At 55.1% G+C, this 14,564-nt stretch overlaps 1 protein-coding gene across 9 annotated transcripts in view; it reads right to left on the bottom strand.

Annotated features, from left to right (window-relative positions):
- Positions 1 to 162: 162 nt before the first annotated feature.
- The window catches only part of PMFBP1 (polyamine modulated factor 1 binding protein 1), an 85,235-nt gene continuing 70,833 nt past the window's right edge, over positions 163 to 14,564 (bottom strand). For 4 of the 9 annotated variants that reach the window (XM_053399846.1, XM_053399847.1, XM_053399843.1 and 1 more), the window contains 27 exons: positions 12,965 to 13,111; positions 12,401 to 12,472; positions 11,095 to 11,262; positions 10,708 to 10,770; positions 10,335 to 10,502; positions 10,059 to 10,142; positions 9,379 to 9,546; positions 8,804 to 9,046; positions 8,500 to 8,721; positions 8,180 to 8,410; positions 7,978 to 8,100; positions 7,748 to 7,874; positions 7,501 to 7,637; positions 7,151 to 7,397; positions 6,723 to 6,912; positions 6,286 to 6,439; positions 6,011 to 6,178; positions 5,766 to 5,933; positions 5,512 to 5,679; positions 5,288 to 5,434; positions 5,030 to 5,197; positions 4,867 to 4,929; positions 3,605 to 3,714; positions 3,407 to 3,481; positions 3,049 to 3,142; positions 1,403 to 1,473; positions 163 to 461 (listed from right to left, as the gene is read on the bottom strand). In XM_053399846.1, the coding sequence (XP_053255821.1) occupies positions 401 to 461; positions 1,403 to 1,473; positions 3,049 to 3,142; positions 3,407 to 3,481; positions 3,605 to 3,714; positions 4,867 to 4,929; positions 5,030 to 5,197; positions 5,288 to 5,434; positions 5,512 to 5,679; positions 5,766 to 5,933; positions 6,011 to 6,178; positions 6,286 to 6,439; positions 6,723 to 6,912; positions 7,151 to 7,397; positions 7,501 to 7,637; positions 7,748 to 7,874; positions 7,978 to 8,100; positions 8,180 to 8,410; positions 8,500 to 8,721; positions 8,804 to 9,046; positions 9,379 to 9,546; positions 10,059 to 10,142; positions 10,335 to 10,502; positions 10,708 to 10,770; positions 11,095 to 11,262; positions 12,401 to 12,472; positions 12,965 to 13,111 (3,837 nt within the window). In that variant the 3' untranslated portion in view covers positions 163 to 400. Of the gene's footprint in view, positions 462 to 1,402; positions 1,474 to 3,048; positions 3,143 to 3,406; positions 3,482 to 3,604; positions 3,715 to 4,313; positions 4,459 to 4,866; positions 4,930 to 5,029; positions 5,198 to 5,287; positions 5,435 to 5,511; positions 5,680 to 5,765; positions 5,934 to 6,010; positions 6,179 to 6,285; positions 6,440 to 6,722; positions 6,913 to 7,150; positions 7,398 to 7,500; positions 7,638 to 7,747; positions 7,875 to 7,977; positions 8,101 to 8,179; positions 8,411 to 8,499; positions 8,722 to 8,803; positions 9,047 to 9,378; positions 9,547 to 10,058; positions 10,143 to 10,334; positions 10,503 to 10,707; positions 10,771 to 11,094; positions 11,263 to 12,400; positions 12,473 to 12,964; positions 13,112 to 14,564 lie in introns of those variants that run through there. The other 5 variants (XM_053399849.1, XM_053399850.1, XM_053399845.1 and 2 more) reach the window with 5 other exon arrangements.

Here is a 14,564-nt window from a genome sequence, read left to right as displayed (position 1 = left end):
AGCAGTTGCTTTTGTTTGGCCTCTACCTTGGTGCAAGGTTGGGGGTGAGGCTGGAGCAGGGTGTGTTTGGGGTACCTGTGGGGAGCCCTGTCCTCTCTCGGCCCATCCTGCTTTCTGCCACCTGCCTCCCTTTTGCCTTATACATGCTCACAGCACAACATGTGGTTTTTTGGGGAAAGTGGCTCAGCGCTACCCCATTTATTAGCTTAGTATCTGCACAAGTTCTTTTTTTCTTTCTTTCTTCTTCTGCGTCAGAAGTCACATGATTAGTCAATCGGACGGTCCCTGTCCAAATATTCACTGGAGCCTGGCGCGGCAGGCACCAAGGTGTGTCCTCTGCTGGGCAGGGAGGGGGCCAGCATGTGTGGCGAAGAGTAGGTATCCAGCAGCCGTGGCGGGGCTAGGACAGGTTCCACTTTGTAGCCAGCACTTTGCTTTGTTTCCGGCTCAAGCAGTGAGAGCTGCAAATGGTAATAATAATGATGATTTGGGGGGGGGGGGGAGATACAGCAGGAATGGCTTTCTACATCCATGCTGCTTGACTTGACTAACAATCAGTTTGCTCAGGGAATCTCTACAGGAGACTGAAAATAAGATAGCATCTATTTGAATGCTATTACTTCATTTTAGACTATTGTACACAAGCATTGGTCCTCTTAAGAAAGGGCATGTTTGCACCCACCATAAATGATTGAAAGGGAGTGGAAATGGCTTCTGTACACCCAAGGACTAAAGTCAATTCTAGACATAATGTTGGATAAAGAGTTTATTTAAATACTTTTCCCTCCCAATATTGGTATGTAACTCCATTAGAGGTCAGTTGGGGAACTGTGGCCTGGTCTCCTACCGGCCCCTGGCTTTAAGCATGTGGCCCTCTGGATGATGATAGATTCCATCAGCCCCAGCCACTATTGCCAGGAGTGAGGGGAGCCAGAACTTCACAATAGCCAGAGGGCTACAAGCTCCCCACCCTTGCAGGAAAGCTGTGGGGCGGGGGGGGGGGAGGTATTTGCCCAGGGCCCATCTCACTGGCTGCTGGAAAAAGATTGCTGTATAACAGAACTCCATAGCCTATACCAGGCAGTTCCTTACAGAGGCTTCACCACACTGCTTTTGCAGGCTTTTCAGAGGTTTCTGGTGCTTTGTGTAGGGTGCTATGATGCCCCAGCCTGCATGTGTGAGCCAAGAAAATAACTTTTTAAGCCAAGCTTGTGCAAAGTGCCTTCCTGCCATCAGAGGCATCCTACCTTGCCTCAAAAGATTGGTCCAGGCAGTCCCTGGCTTGGAAGTTAACTCACGTCACTGAAGGAGGTTGTGAGTCAGCAAGTCCCCTGAAGGCAGGGAAGCGCCTTGGTGCTGGCATTGTCCAAGGAGAGGAGTGGGGGAGAACAGAAGCACTTACTCATCCGCTGGGAATGTAGGCCAAGGCTGTGGTAGTACAGCACCTGGGTCCAAATCACTGCTGTGAAAAGCCTGCAACCAGAAAGAGGAGACCTTGTGTGTGTGTTATTTCCCTTAAGATTTCATTAAGGCTTTTTTTTGTAATACAATACAATACAAAATGAACAAAAACGAAAAGAGAAAGAATAATCTCAATAATGTCTCAGAGTAGAAGACAACAAGGAAAACAAAAGGAAAAAAGAGGAAGGAATATAAAAGGAAAAGAGATGTGAAAGGGACTTCCGATTTTCTGTCTCTGCCAGCTCAGGATGTCCATGGCTTCATTCCATTCCTTCAACATCATAACTCGTGCCATTTGGGTGTTTCATTCCTCTAGGCACTGGTGCAAGGACTTCTCCATTTCATTATCTGCTACCTCCAACTCTACTATTTCACTCTCCTGTTCTGGAAATCCTTTTTTGATATTGTTCTCCAAAGTCTCTGTGCCCTCTTTAATACCATTTTCCATTTCATCCTTCTCTGGTCCATTTTCATTCACCATTTCATCAATCTCAGCTCTGATCTCTCTTAACTGCTCATCCAATAATTGCTGTAAGATGGCGACAGTCAATGGAGTGTCCAACAATGTATTTGCCATACTGAGTGTTCTTAATCTTATTAACAGTTCAATACGCATCTTAAAAACTTAAGACTTTAAGGTCTTCACAGCATTCCATATCAAACCACATTTCTTTCCCACAGTGACATAGAAAAAATACTTTCAGTTTGAAGTCAACAATTTTGTCAAAAAAACAGAATTTAAAATAAAAGATTTCTAACAATCCGAACACCCTTGATCATTAAATGATAAACTCTTCTTAAGAAGGTAGCTCACACACCAGATGTAAATTTCAACTGGCAGACAGAGAACCTCTCAGTTGTAATTTATAGTAGTCTTGAAGGTAATTGGAGAAAGGGAGGCTTTGCTGACCTTATGCCCTGAGGGTGTTATGTGGTTTGGGGGCAGAATGAAAATTCTTCTCTAAGTCACTCACCTCCATCTGGGTTCTCAGCTGCTCAGTCTCCAGACATGGAAAGCAGCTTTTCTTTTTCACACTATTTTTCCAAAATAAATTCAATAGCTAAGATTTATGGCTTTGGCTATCATGAATCACTACGTAATCATCTCTGTTGGTGAACCATCCGCTGTTCCTCCTCCGGCAGTCCGAGGACCTGTGTTTTAAAGGAGTGGATTTGCGCAACACACAGGCTCTGTGGTCACTACCAGGCACTCCTTGTGGGTTGGATGCTGGAAGCCTACTTCTCTGTGCTCTTGCTGCTGAACTGCAAAAACCTCCACAATAGCACTTGTTCAATGCCTTCTCATTAAATGATGTGGGTGGTCTGGGGAATCCTTGGGGTTGTCCCATCTTCTGCCATGTCTCCTGTTATGGCAATATTGGCCCACTCTGCATTTGTGGGTTTAGGGTTCCAGAAGTACTTTACTTCAAATAATAAATGCCTGCCTTGCAGGCTCACAGAACACCTTGCCACTCACTCATTACCTTCCCTGCTGGGAAACTGAGGCAGCCTACTGAGAGTGCCTCAGGGTGTCACTTTCTGGACCCCTGGGATTATTGGCCCTTCACTACCGAGCCTTCCACTTACCTTGAGGCGCTCACACTCAATACGCCGCTCATCCACTTCACTTTTCAAGCGTTTATTCTCTTGCTGGAGTCTCTCCATTAGCCCATGGAGGTGGCTGTGGAAAGAAGCTGCCTTAGCAAAGGGGAACTAACAGCCATGCAGCAGCCTTTGGACTTACACATGAGGATAATAGGACAAAGAAAGGAGGAGCGCCTGAATTTTAAAAACACCTCTTGTCCTGCACAATATTTGGAGATATAGGGTAGAGGCAGGGGAAATTGGGACCCGCAGGTGAGCCTGCTGCCCACCCCTTGAGGAAGAGCAGAAGTGTGGGAGGCCTGGAGGAGCCCCCCCCCCCGTGTCAGCCTGCTGCACTTACTCCCTCTCGCCCGTCAGCTGAGCAATTTGCTTGATCTGGTCCCGGATCTTGTCGCCCAACTTCTCGTTCACCTGCCTGCAACAAGACACCAGTTGGGAGGAAGTAACAAGGGGCAAGGAAAGGTAAGCAGTACTGCTAGAGCCCATTCTCACCCACCCCAGGAGGAGGAGGCGGCCAAGCCAGGTGGCACAAACTCACTTCTGCTCCTTCACCCACTGGCTGACGTTGGACACCACCAACTCACTCTCATGATGCAGACGGTAGCTGTCGGCCCGTGCTGTCTCCAGGGAGGTCTGCAGGGATTCCACCTGCCAGGGAAGAAGAGGGCAGTCTAGGAAGGTCACCCTTGCATGGTTCCAGAAGCGCAAAGCAACCTCCACTGGCTCCTCCCCTCTCTTGCCCCTAAACTATTCTGAAAGGGCCAAAGAATGAAGAGCAGAGCCAGATGCAAACAAGACTCCCAAATGGCAACCACAAGGTCTCTGGTGAGCCACAGACCAAGAGTCCTGCTGCAGCAGGCTCAGAGCTCCACTTGGTGCGGCATCTGGGGGTCCAAACCAGGAAACCCAAAGGCAGAGGAACAGGTCTAGAACATTTCCCAGTGCCTGGTATTCAGAGGTAGATTGCCTCTGGACAAGGAGGTTCCACAAAGCTATCATGGCCAACACCTACTGGCACATCTCTTTGTCTTGAGGTTGTCTACTCCCCCATTTAAACCATTCTAATTGGCAGCCGTCAGCACACCCTGTGGCAGTGAGTGCCATCGAGTTCTACACTGTGTGAAAAGGAACCTTCTTTGGTCTTCTGCAAATTCATTTGCTTGCCCCCCAATCTCAGTGGGTGGTCTCACTGTGCCACCAGCAAAACCTCAACCTTGGTCAAGTTCCACTTGAGGACAGCACCAGACCTTAGAGAGGATGTGGACAAGTGGAAGAGGATGCAAAGGAGAGTATCAGAGATGCTCAAGAACTTGGCAGGGCAACCGGCCCTGAGGAAAGGCTGGAGGAGAGCAGCAGCAGGTGAAGGGAGGGACAAGACAAAGCTGGAGGAAGCTGAGCAACAAAGAGAAGGAAAGGAGAGAAAGAACGAGATCAGCTGAGCTCTAACTCTGGAGAGAAGAATAAACCAAGGCTTATAGGGGCTGAAGGGTGGGGAGGGGAGGGAGAGAGTATTTGCTGGGCAACCTCAGTGCATGGGGTGCAACCAGCTCTGGCTTTGAGGCTAGACAGGCTTGTTGCTTTCACAACTCCCTGAGGCAACCAGCCCAGCCTGCTGTGACCTTTGTTGTCACCTCAGCTTGTGAATGTGCCACCCAGAAGCCACAAAGACTCTCTTTGGATGCTTCGCTTAGGGCCTTCTTCCCCAATGACTTGGGATCTGCTTTCTTCCTAGGGGCAGCAGAGGTGGATGGTGCCCCTGGGGAGTCCGGGGGATGAGTCTCCTCCCCAAGCTTTACTTACGTCCCGGCTGGAAACCACAAACTTCTGCCGGAGGACGTTGACTTCGTTCTGCAGCTCTTCTCTCTGCCAAAGCAGCCCCAGGAGAGGACCAAAGGAAAAGCATCAGCCACCTGAGGAGGACTTGGCTGTGTATCCCTCCACCCCGCAGGGAGCCCCTCGTCACCTCCTCTGTCGCCTGGTGACACTTCTCCTCCAGCGAAGCCAGCTCCACCTTCATCACCACCAGCTCCTCGTCCTTTTCGGCCAGAGCCCGCTCGGCCGCCCGGTGCTCCTGCTGCCAGTGCTGCACTTGGCTGCCCAGGGCGCTCAGCCGCTCCTCGGAGGCACAGGCCTGTGAAGACAGAGGAGTTGCCCGCTGGGTGAGCTTGGACTGAGCAAGAAGGCCCCTCCAGCCCTCCCTCCCTGGGCCAGGGATGCTCACCTCCTGCTCCCTCTCCCTCTGCATGGCCAGCAGCTGCTGCAGCTGCTCTCGGGAGCCGCTCAGTTCTTCCTCCAGATGGTCTGCCCTATGCTGGGCAAGCTGCAACTCCGCCTGCAGGCAGGACACCTCCCGGGTTCTCTGCTCCAGCTGCCAAGAAGGGAGGGTAGAGGTCATCTCCCGGCTGGCTGGCCTCCAAAAGGTGCCCAGGTTTGGCTTGGCCTTACCTGCTCCACCGCCTCCCTTTGGCTGGCCTGGCAGGACGTGGCCTGCAGCCGGAGGTCCTGGGCAATGTTCTTGGCTGCAGCCAGGGACTGGTTGTTCTGGCGCTCCTTCTCCTGGGCAGTGTGCAGCTCAGTGTGGAGCTGGGAGAGGGTGGCTTCCTGGCGCAACACCTGTGGAGTGGGGTGGGGGAGGCAAGCCTGGTCAACCTGCAGGAAGACAGGCGAGGGCGGGGGGAGGTGGCAATGGCAGCACTCACCTCTGCTGTCTCCTGCTGCAGCTGCAACTGGGCGTGTTCATACTTTCTGCGGAGCACCTCCAGCTCCGTCTTCTGCTGTTTCAGCTGCTCACGCAGAACACGGCTCTCTGTCTCCCGCTCTGTGGCGCAGGTGTGCAGGCTCTGGGCTTTCCACTCTTCCTCCTGCAACTGCAAGGCCAGGGGGCTGTCAGCTCCTGGGAGACTTGGCACACGCCTCCTCCCTGCAGCCCTGCCCAGTGGCTCACCCTGCACTGGCTGCTTTGGAGCTGATGCTGCAGCTCCTTGCATTGCTGTACCAGCTGGCTCTCCTGCTCCTTGGCCCTTCGCAGCTGCCGCTGCAGCTCCTCCTCCTGGCGCTTCTGCTGGCCCAACTCTGCCTGCAACTCATCCAGCACCGACTGGTTCCCTTGCACCTGTGGGCGGCACATACCAGAAGCTTCAGGCTGCCACCAGGCAGAAGCAATTGGCTTGGCTGAGATGGCAGTTGCCCTTCAAGCCCTTCCACTTTCCCCTTCCCCACCTTCAGCTGCAGGCTCTTCAGCCCTTCCCGGCTGCTCTGTAGCTTCTGCTGCAGCCGAGATGCCTCCTTCTGGTGCTGCTGGGACTCTTGCATGGCTGCCTGGTGCTGCTGCTTTGACTGGCTCAGCTCTCCCATCAGTTGCTCCAACAGCTCTCTGGGGGAGGCAGAATCAGCAGCAAGAATAAAAACACTGGGTCAAAGTGGTTCCATCTAGACCAGCCTCCTCTTGCTGACAGCAGGCAGCCCATCATGATGCCTCAAGAGAAGCCCCAAGCGGGACCTGAGGACAACAGCTCCCTTCCCACCGCTCTTTGATCCTTCACAACTAGTAGCCACGGAAGGCGCCCCTCCTCTTCTGCAATCCTTTCCCTCCATAGAGACTCATGTCAGGGCCTAAGGAGACCCCCACCCCTGCCATTTGCCACTGCAGCTGCTACCTTTTCTGCTCCAGCTCTGCTTCAGCAACAGAGAGCCTTTCGTTGAGAACCCGGAGCTCTGCCTCCAGCCGGCGGCCAGCCTGTGTCTGATGTGTGAGCTCTGTGAGCCGCTCACTCAGCTGCTCCTGGGCGTTGTGCAGGCTGCTCTGGGCCAGCAGCACCTGCTCTTCCTGCTGCGCCAGCTCCTGGGCTGTGGGGCGGAGGGAGGGTCTGAGATGCTGGCAGGAGCCCCAAAGGGGAGCAGAAGAAACCAGCAGGTGGGCTGGCTGAAGCATCCCACAAGGACCTGGGGAGGTGGGTCCTCGGCTTGCTTCTCACTCCCACCTTTGCTGCTTTGCTCCAACTGTTGCCGCTGCCCAGTATTCTAGTCTCAACGATACTGACAGGAATTTCTGGCCTCCAGCCTCACATGTCCTGGCCCCACTCACCAGTTTTCTGGTGCTGCTCCTGGCTCTCGTGCAAGCTCCGCCGCAGGGCCTGCACCTCGGCACACAATGTGGCACACTCCGCTCTGCTGTGCTCCAGCTCCTGCTGGGCCTTCTGCAGGCTGGCCTCCAGGTGATGGGCACGGGCACGCTGCTGCTCCACTTCCTGCCCCTTCTCCTGCAGGGTGCTGCAGGCGTGCACCATCTCCACCTGAGACTTCCGCAGGATTGCATCTCGCTTCTGGATGGCCTGTGGGAGGGAGGGAGTGCAGAGTGCAGAGAGGGAGTCAGCCTCAGACAAGGACCCACACACCCCAGCAAGCCTCCCAGCAAAGGAAGGCAGAGGTGCTCACCTGCTCCCTTTGAGCAACCAGCTTGCGGCTTTGCTTGAGCTCCATCTGCAGCTGCTGGACCTGCTGCTGCTGCTTGTCCCTCTCAGTTGCTGCCTCCTCATACAGGCTTTGCAAGTTCAGCTCCAGGTGAGCCAAGTCTGGAAAAAAAGGTGGCCTCTTGCTCAGCACCGGCCGAGCCCAGCCCGACGTCTGCCCAGGCCAAGAGTGAGACCTGGCCTACGTCCTTGCTACTGCCACTCGTTCCTACCATTCAGAGCGCTGCTCTTCTGCTCAGTGACCCTCACCAGCTCCAGTTTTAAATCCTGCACCAGGCCCTGGTACTCCTCAGCCTGCCGCTGGTGCTTAGAGCTCTCCTCTTCCTCTTTCAGCAGCTTCTGCTCAGAACAAAGAGAACCACGACTCAGCCTGGAGCCCTACATCTCCAGGGCTCCCCCCAGCACCCCCCAACAAGTGTTGTGGCCCGAGAACAGGGCCTACCTGCCTGAGGGTCTCTGTGGCGACTATCTGGCTTTCATAGCTGCCGTTGGAGCAGCTGTGAGTTGCTTTGTAAGAAGCGAAGTCCCTGTGCAACGTGGCCAGCGCCGCCTCTTGGTCTAGGAGCTGAAGAGCACACAGCAGTCAGTCAGAGGTGGCTCCCTCTTCCGCTGCCCGTGGGGTTGGGGGCCGAGGCCAGGCTCACCTGGACACGGTTGGCTGCCAACTGCTCCTGCAGCGCCTGGATGGTCTCTTCAGAATGGCAGGCGAGCTGCCGGCTCTGGGCCAGCTCCACCTGGGTGTCGCGCAGCTCCCGCATCAGCTGCTCAGCGGTGTCTTCTGCCCGGCTGGCCTGCCAGCATTTGCCCTTCAGCTCCTCCTGCAGGATCTGCTGCTCCGCTTGCAACCTATAGAGGGCCTCATCCTTTTCCTTGGCCTGCGACAACAGGGCAAGTGCAGCTTAGGGCCAGGAGAACAGCCAGGCCCCCATTGCCACCGCTTTCATCTCTGAACCGGGGCCCCTACCTGGCAGGCGGCCTCCTCCTCCAGGCGCTGCAACTGGCACTCCAGCTCCCCGGCTCTGCTCAGCGAGGCCTGGAACTTCTTCTTGTAGAGCTCCAGGCTGCCCTCCAGGAGGGTGCTGCTGCTCTCCACCTGGCCCAGCTGCTCATGCAGGTGCCGCTCTCGCTTGCTCTGGCAGGACAGCTCCCGCTCCTGCTTCTGGGTCACTTCCTCGTAGTAAAGGAGCTGCGGGGGGAAAGGGAGGTAGGCAACTCTGGGTGGGAGGGTAGGAGTGGGGTGTGGGGTGCAGCCAGCTGGCTGGACTCACCTGCTCCTTGAGGACCTGGCACTGCTGAAGCAGCATCTCCAGGTCCAGCGCCTGCTTCTCGATCCGGCACTCGCGGGACTGCAGCTTGCTGAGGTTCTCCTGGTTGCGCCCCTTGCAGATATCCAGCTCCTGCTGCAGGCGCTGCAGCTTGTCTTGCAGCTGGTCCATGTTGGCCTGGTGGTCCTGCTGGGCAGAGAGCTGTTCACCCCGCAGCTGCTCCAGGGCGGCGGCCTTGCTCTGGCTCTGCAAACAGCACAGCCGGGGGGGGGGTTGTCATGTGAGTAAGAGGAGGGGTGCCTTGGAGCTTGGTCTCCTCTCTTTCCCCATGCAGCAAGGAATGGATCTGGCCCCAAATTGGCTCCTTCCCCCTGCAGTCAGGGGTTCTGGGTGTGCACCTGGAGGAGAGGCAGCCCACAAGGATGCAGGGAGGCTGAAGACCGTTGAAGGGAAGGGACTCAAACTTTAGGGGGTGGCAGGAAACTGAGATCAGCTTGTAGGGAAATAATAATAATAATGGGGGCCTAACTGAGTTTGCAACCACTCCCCACCCCCACCCCCCGCCAGAGGGCACGGACCTTGCTGAGGGAGGACTCCTTCTCGTGCTGGAGCTGGCAGATGAGCCGAGTCTGCTCCACTATTGCCTTCTCCTGCTCAGTGCAAGAGTCTCGCAGGATCCTCAGCTCATCCTGCAGGTGGTGGAGCTGCCCCCTGAGGTGGTTCACTTCGGCCTCTTTACCTGCAAGCTGGCAGTGCCAGGGGACAGATGAGCATCCTCAGGAGGCTGCCGGGCAATCCACACATTCAGACCATCTCATCCTGCCCCTTCTCTCCCACCCCTGGTCTGGCTCTTTTCCTCTGCGCTATGTGAGGCAAAGCCCCCCGGAAGCTCATCCTTGCACTACGGCCCCAACTGCTGCTTGTCAAGATAGATCCTGAGCTGCCGACTTATAGTCAATCCAGCTTCTGGAACAGATGAGAGCCCAGAGAACTTCACTGTGCGTTGCCCTGTGATTTGCCTGCTTGTTTCCAAACAACCTGCTGAGGACACACAAGCACCTCCTGTGACCTGCCCTTTGGTGATTCATCCTCTGCGGGGGGAGAGTCTGCTGTCCTTGGGACTCTTCCCCTGCTCAGAGAACACTGGGGAGGGAGGGAGGGAGGAGGGCCTGGCTGCTGGTCACCTTGGGAGCTCCACCCTTTGTGCGCTACTTTTTCAAGACTGCGACAAGGAGGCTCTCCGCCCCCAAAATGTCACCTCATCCTTCCCTTGCACCCGCTCCTCCTCAGCTGCTTTCAGACATCTCTGAAGTTTCAAAATCGTCTGGTCACGGAGATCGACCTGGGGGAAGAAGGGCCTGACTAAGAACTGGCAGCTTGAGGGGGGGGGGATTCCAGAGACAATGCCTAGAACTTGGAACCTTCCTTGGGTGCTGCTGCAGCAACCTTCTCCCTCTGGCAGAAAGAGCAGCAAGGAGGCTGCTGGGCCAGGAAGAGTCTTGCCTGGGAGGCCTGCAGCAGCTAGCCAGCCTACCTCTCGCTTGGAGGCTTCCTGCTGCTCCACCAGCGCTGCCATGCTCTGGGCCAGTTGTTGGTGCTCTGCGTGGGCGTCAGACAGCCGCTCCTGGCATTGGGAGAGCTCGTCCTGTGCTGCTTGGAAGTCGGCCTCCTTCTGCTCCGCCCGCTCTTCGCTCTGCTGCAGCTGCATCCAAGGCCAGGCAAAGCACCACGTGAGAGGATGTGGAGGGAAGGAGGCCGCAGAGAGGCACACCAGGGGGAGGTCCGCCACACACAGAAGTCCCAGTTTAGAGGTGGAAGAAACTGGGGCAAGCTGGGCTGGGATTTGGAACAGAGTCTCTCTGGGCTTGGAGTGAGAGAGGAGCAGGAGGAGGAGGAGGAAGGCTCACCTGAGTCTGGCAGGTAGAAAGCTGCTCTTGCAAGGAAGCCAGCTGCTCCTTGGTCCTCTGGGCCTGGCAAGAAAGAGAGAGAAGGGCTGAGCAGAGGCCTCAACCCCTGAGCACTTGGCAGGGACTTTGAGCTTCAATTGCCCAGCCGTCTCCCTCCAGTGTGCCTCTTGCTCACACACAACCTTCTGCAGGGCACTTAGCTCCTGGTCTGTCTGTCTGCAGCTCCTCCTGTCTGCAGAGGATGTGGGAGGTGTGCTGCTGTGTGCTCAGCAGCTCCTTCTGCTAACCCACCTGGTCCCAGGAAAAAAGGGCCAGGCCAAAAAAAACATCCTTAGCTCCTGAGTGGGTGGGTTTCTCTGGCCCCTCCCAATTCACACTGGGCTGTACCTCACTCTGCAGCATCCTCAGCTGGTGACGTGCCAAGGCCTCTTTCTGCTGAAGGTCCTGGATCTCCTCCTCCCTGCTGCGGACTCTGGACTCGGAGGCAGCCTGGGAAGCCCGAGAGGCTGCCAAATTTTCCTGCAGCTGGTGGATAATGTCCTTGTACTGCTGCACCTGCCATGGCAACAGCGTTTTAAACAAGGTAAGCACAGAAGAACCCTGCAAAGAGGCTTTGCTGCTCAGTTAACCCCAGAATTCCCCCTCCTCCAAAAAGTAGCAGTGGCAAAGGATTTGAGACCTGTCGTTCCCACCCGCCACCCCATATCAGTTTTTAGATGAAGGTTTTGGAGGGTATTTGGGAATTACTGAGCCTTTTTTTTTTGTTTAACAGGCATTGCTTTTCTTGATTTCCTGGCTTTAAAATTATTTAATGGGTTATTATTGTTTGCTAATAAGGTCAGAAGGGTCCTGCTGGATCAGCCCCACTAAAAAGCTACCTTATACAGTGGTACCTCAGGTTACAAACTTAATTCGTTCCAGAGGTCCGTTCTTAACCCGAAACCGTTCTTAACCTGAGGTGCGCTTTCGCTAAATGGGCCTCCTGCTGCTGCCGCGTTGCGATTTCCGTTCGCATCCTGGGGCGATCCTGGGGCAAAGTTCGCAACCCGAGGTAACTACTTTCAGGTTAGCGAAGTTTGTAACCCGAAGTGTTTGTAACCCAAAGCATTTGTAACCCGACAGGCAGCAACCCGTGGGAATCCTCTCCCAGCTCCACCTAGTGATGCCACCAGGAATTGAACCTGTGTCACCCGGGCATACAAAAGCATATGGCCTTGCCCTGCTGAGCCCCATCTGGTCCTCAGTGGCCAACCAGATGACCCCAAAGGGAAGCCCACAAGCAGGGCGAGAATACATTAGCTTCGCTCCTCACTTGTGATTCCCAGCAACTGGGATCCAGAAGTTTTACTAATTCTGAGGCCAGAATACAGCCATCTTTGTCCTTCCTGGAGTGTGTATCTGTATTCCCTCTGGATCTTTCCCTTCCACCAGGTTTCAGTTATGCCCACAATATCTATGCTCCCCTCTAAGACAAAGAGCTCCAACTTATCCATCTGGTCTCAGAGGCTTCTAGCATTACATCGTTATCACTGGGAGCCTCTGGGAGGAACCCAGGGATGGAAGCATTTAAAAGAAATCAAAAGAGCCCAAATGCCCAGAGACTGCAGGGAAGAGAAGGGCTTGTGGTCCTCTTGGGACAAACCTCCTTCCCTCAAGCACCTTGGACTAGGGCCAGGAGAGGGACACATGGTACCTGCTGCTCTGCTGCTTGGCTATCAGCTGCAGCTCTTGCCAGCTTCGCCATTTGCTGCTTTTGCTGCCAGATCTGGAAGACAAATTGGGCACCTGCGGCTCTTTCGTGGCAGCCATGGCCTGAAAGCAAGCATCTAGCTCAGGGGATCCTCAGGCAGGCCAGCCAGTCATGAGGGTTTTCAGACAGGGAAAGCAAGGTGTGAATGCCAGAAGCCATCAATGGGCTCCCAGGAGGTCTTTCCAAGCCTTCCGTCCTGCTCACTTGGCTCTCTGCTCTCTCTAGCACCAGGCCTGCCTCCTCCACTAGGGCTTGCTACATTTCCAACTCTTGCACAGCCTGCCTGCATTCAGATGCCTGGGGGGAAGGAGCGTAGGCTTGGGCGAGGCCCCCAGCATGGCTCTGTGGGATGGGATGGCAGCTCACAGGGGGTGGCAATAAAACAAGCTCTGTGGCTCCCACTGCCTGCCACTCTACCAGGTTTCTGCCTGCCCCCAAGTCCTTCATTCTGGGGATGGGGGGGGACTCCCATGCACCCCCCTGTCCAGGTGGTCCAGCACTCTATACCTGCTCCCTGGTTCCCTGCAGGTCCTCCTGCTGCTCCTGGACTTGGATCTCCAGCTGGCAGATGAGGCCTTCGTGTTCGGTCATTTGCTGCTGCAGGGCGCTGTGGGTCTCCTGGAGTCTGTGCAGTGCCTCGCTCTGCTCCGCAGCCTGGAAGGGAACACAATGGCATGAGGGCCTCCTCCCACTCCCTCTGGGTCTTTGGCAGGGCTAGGAGCTCCCTGCCTCAGCCCTGAACCTGACTACTTCACTGGGCAAACCTGGCACCCTTCCAGGTCAATGCAGGACTGCCTCTTCAAACAGAAATTGGGACTCAGATGTGGAGGGGCTAGAAGAGAAAGGGGCGCCCACTTGCAGAACACCCTCTGCAGGGAAGCTTGCCTGGGGCCACATCTGATGTCTTTCTGGAGCCAAGCAGAGACCTTTTAAAAAAAATTAGCCCAGCACACCATCAGGCTGGTCTCAACCTAGCATTTAAAAAAATGATGTTATTGTTTCTGTTCTGAAGAGCCACCTCCTCACTCATGAAGGGCTGGGAATTCTGACTGCGTATCTCAGTGCAATATTCAAATGAAGGTCAGTGAGAGGCAACCCCACTGGAAAGAAGCACAGACCTCTTTATGGGAATGCTTCCTCGCCTTAATTGGGAGCATCAATGAAGAAGCAGGGAAGGTACTCCCAGCCCACGCAGCCCACAGTCACTCTTGCATTCACACACATGCCTCTCGGGGGCAGTTCTCATGACCTACAGGTAGAGGAGGCTTGGGTCAGCCATGAACTCCTGTGCAAAATGAATACAGTCATTCTGGAGGAAGGGCGAGGAGGCCATAGGGGCCGAGAAGGCAGGGATGATGGCAACCTCCTGAGCAAAGGCCATAAATGCAGATGGAGGCCACCCACTTTCAGCGGTCGGAGGACCACCTGTCCTGGCAGAAGCCTCTTGGTCTGCCAGGGAAGTGGCCAAAACAGATGCAATCCAAAGAGCCTTTAGAGGAAATGGACCTGTTGTGGCTCTTGGAAGCACTAACCTTCTTTGCCAGATGCAAGACAGGCCGACCGCTTTCCACCGGGGCCCTCCCTGCTCCTCTGCCACTCCAGAAGCAGAGGAGGAAGCTGCCTTGGCTCCCCTTTTGTGGCCCTCCTGCTCTCTCTGCTCAGCCACCAAAGAAGAAGTTGTCGGCAGTGAGGTTTTAATCCCTTCCTCCTTGCCAGCTGCAGGCCCAGCAGAGGATCAATAGTGTTTAGACAGTCAAGGAGATCCCTTTCCCTCCTAAAGCACCCGATCAATAGCAGCCTTTCCCCTCCTTTTCCCCTCCCTCCACGCACGAAAGAACAAGCGTCAAAGAACCGGCGTCTTTGGGCTGATTGGGATGCCCAAAGGCAAGGAGTGGTTGCTGGCCATATGCGCCCACTGGGAATCACAGCGCAAGTTCTGGCTGCTTCAGACCCAGCGGGTCCAAAGAGACATGAGGTCTCATTTCTGGGCCAGATCCTGAGTCCAGAGTGCTGCAGGAGCTGCAGGAGTTACTTCATCTTCTGGACTTTTCCGAACTGCAGCATGTGGGATGGGTAGCTAAGCCTCCTCAGGAAGAGGCAGAACAAC

This window comes from Podarcis raffonei, chromosome 8 (assembly GCF_027172205.1).
Source record: "Podarcis raffonei isolate rPodRaf1 chromosome 8, rPodRaf1.pri, whole genome shotgun sequence".
NCBI classification, from domain to species: domain Eukaryota; kingdom Metazoa; phylum Chordata; class Lepidosauria; order Squamata; family Lacertidae; genus Podarcis; species Podarcis raffonei.
The sequence above is the reverse complement of the archived record's forward strand: the minus strand, read 5'-3'. Positions and strand labels throughout refer to the sequence as shown.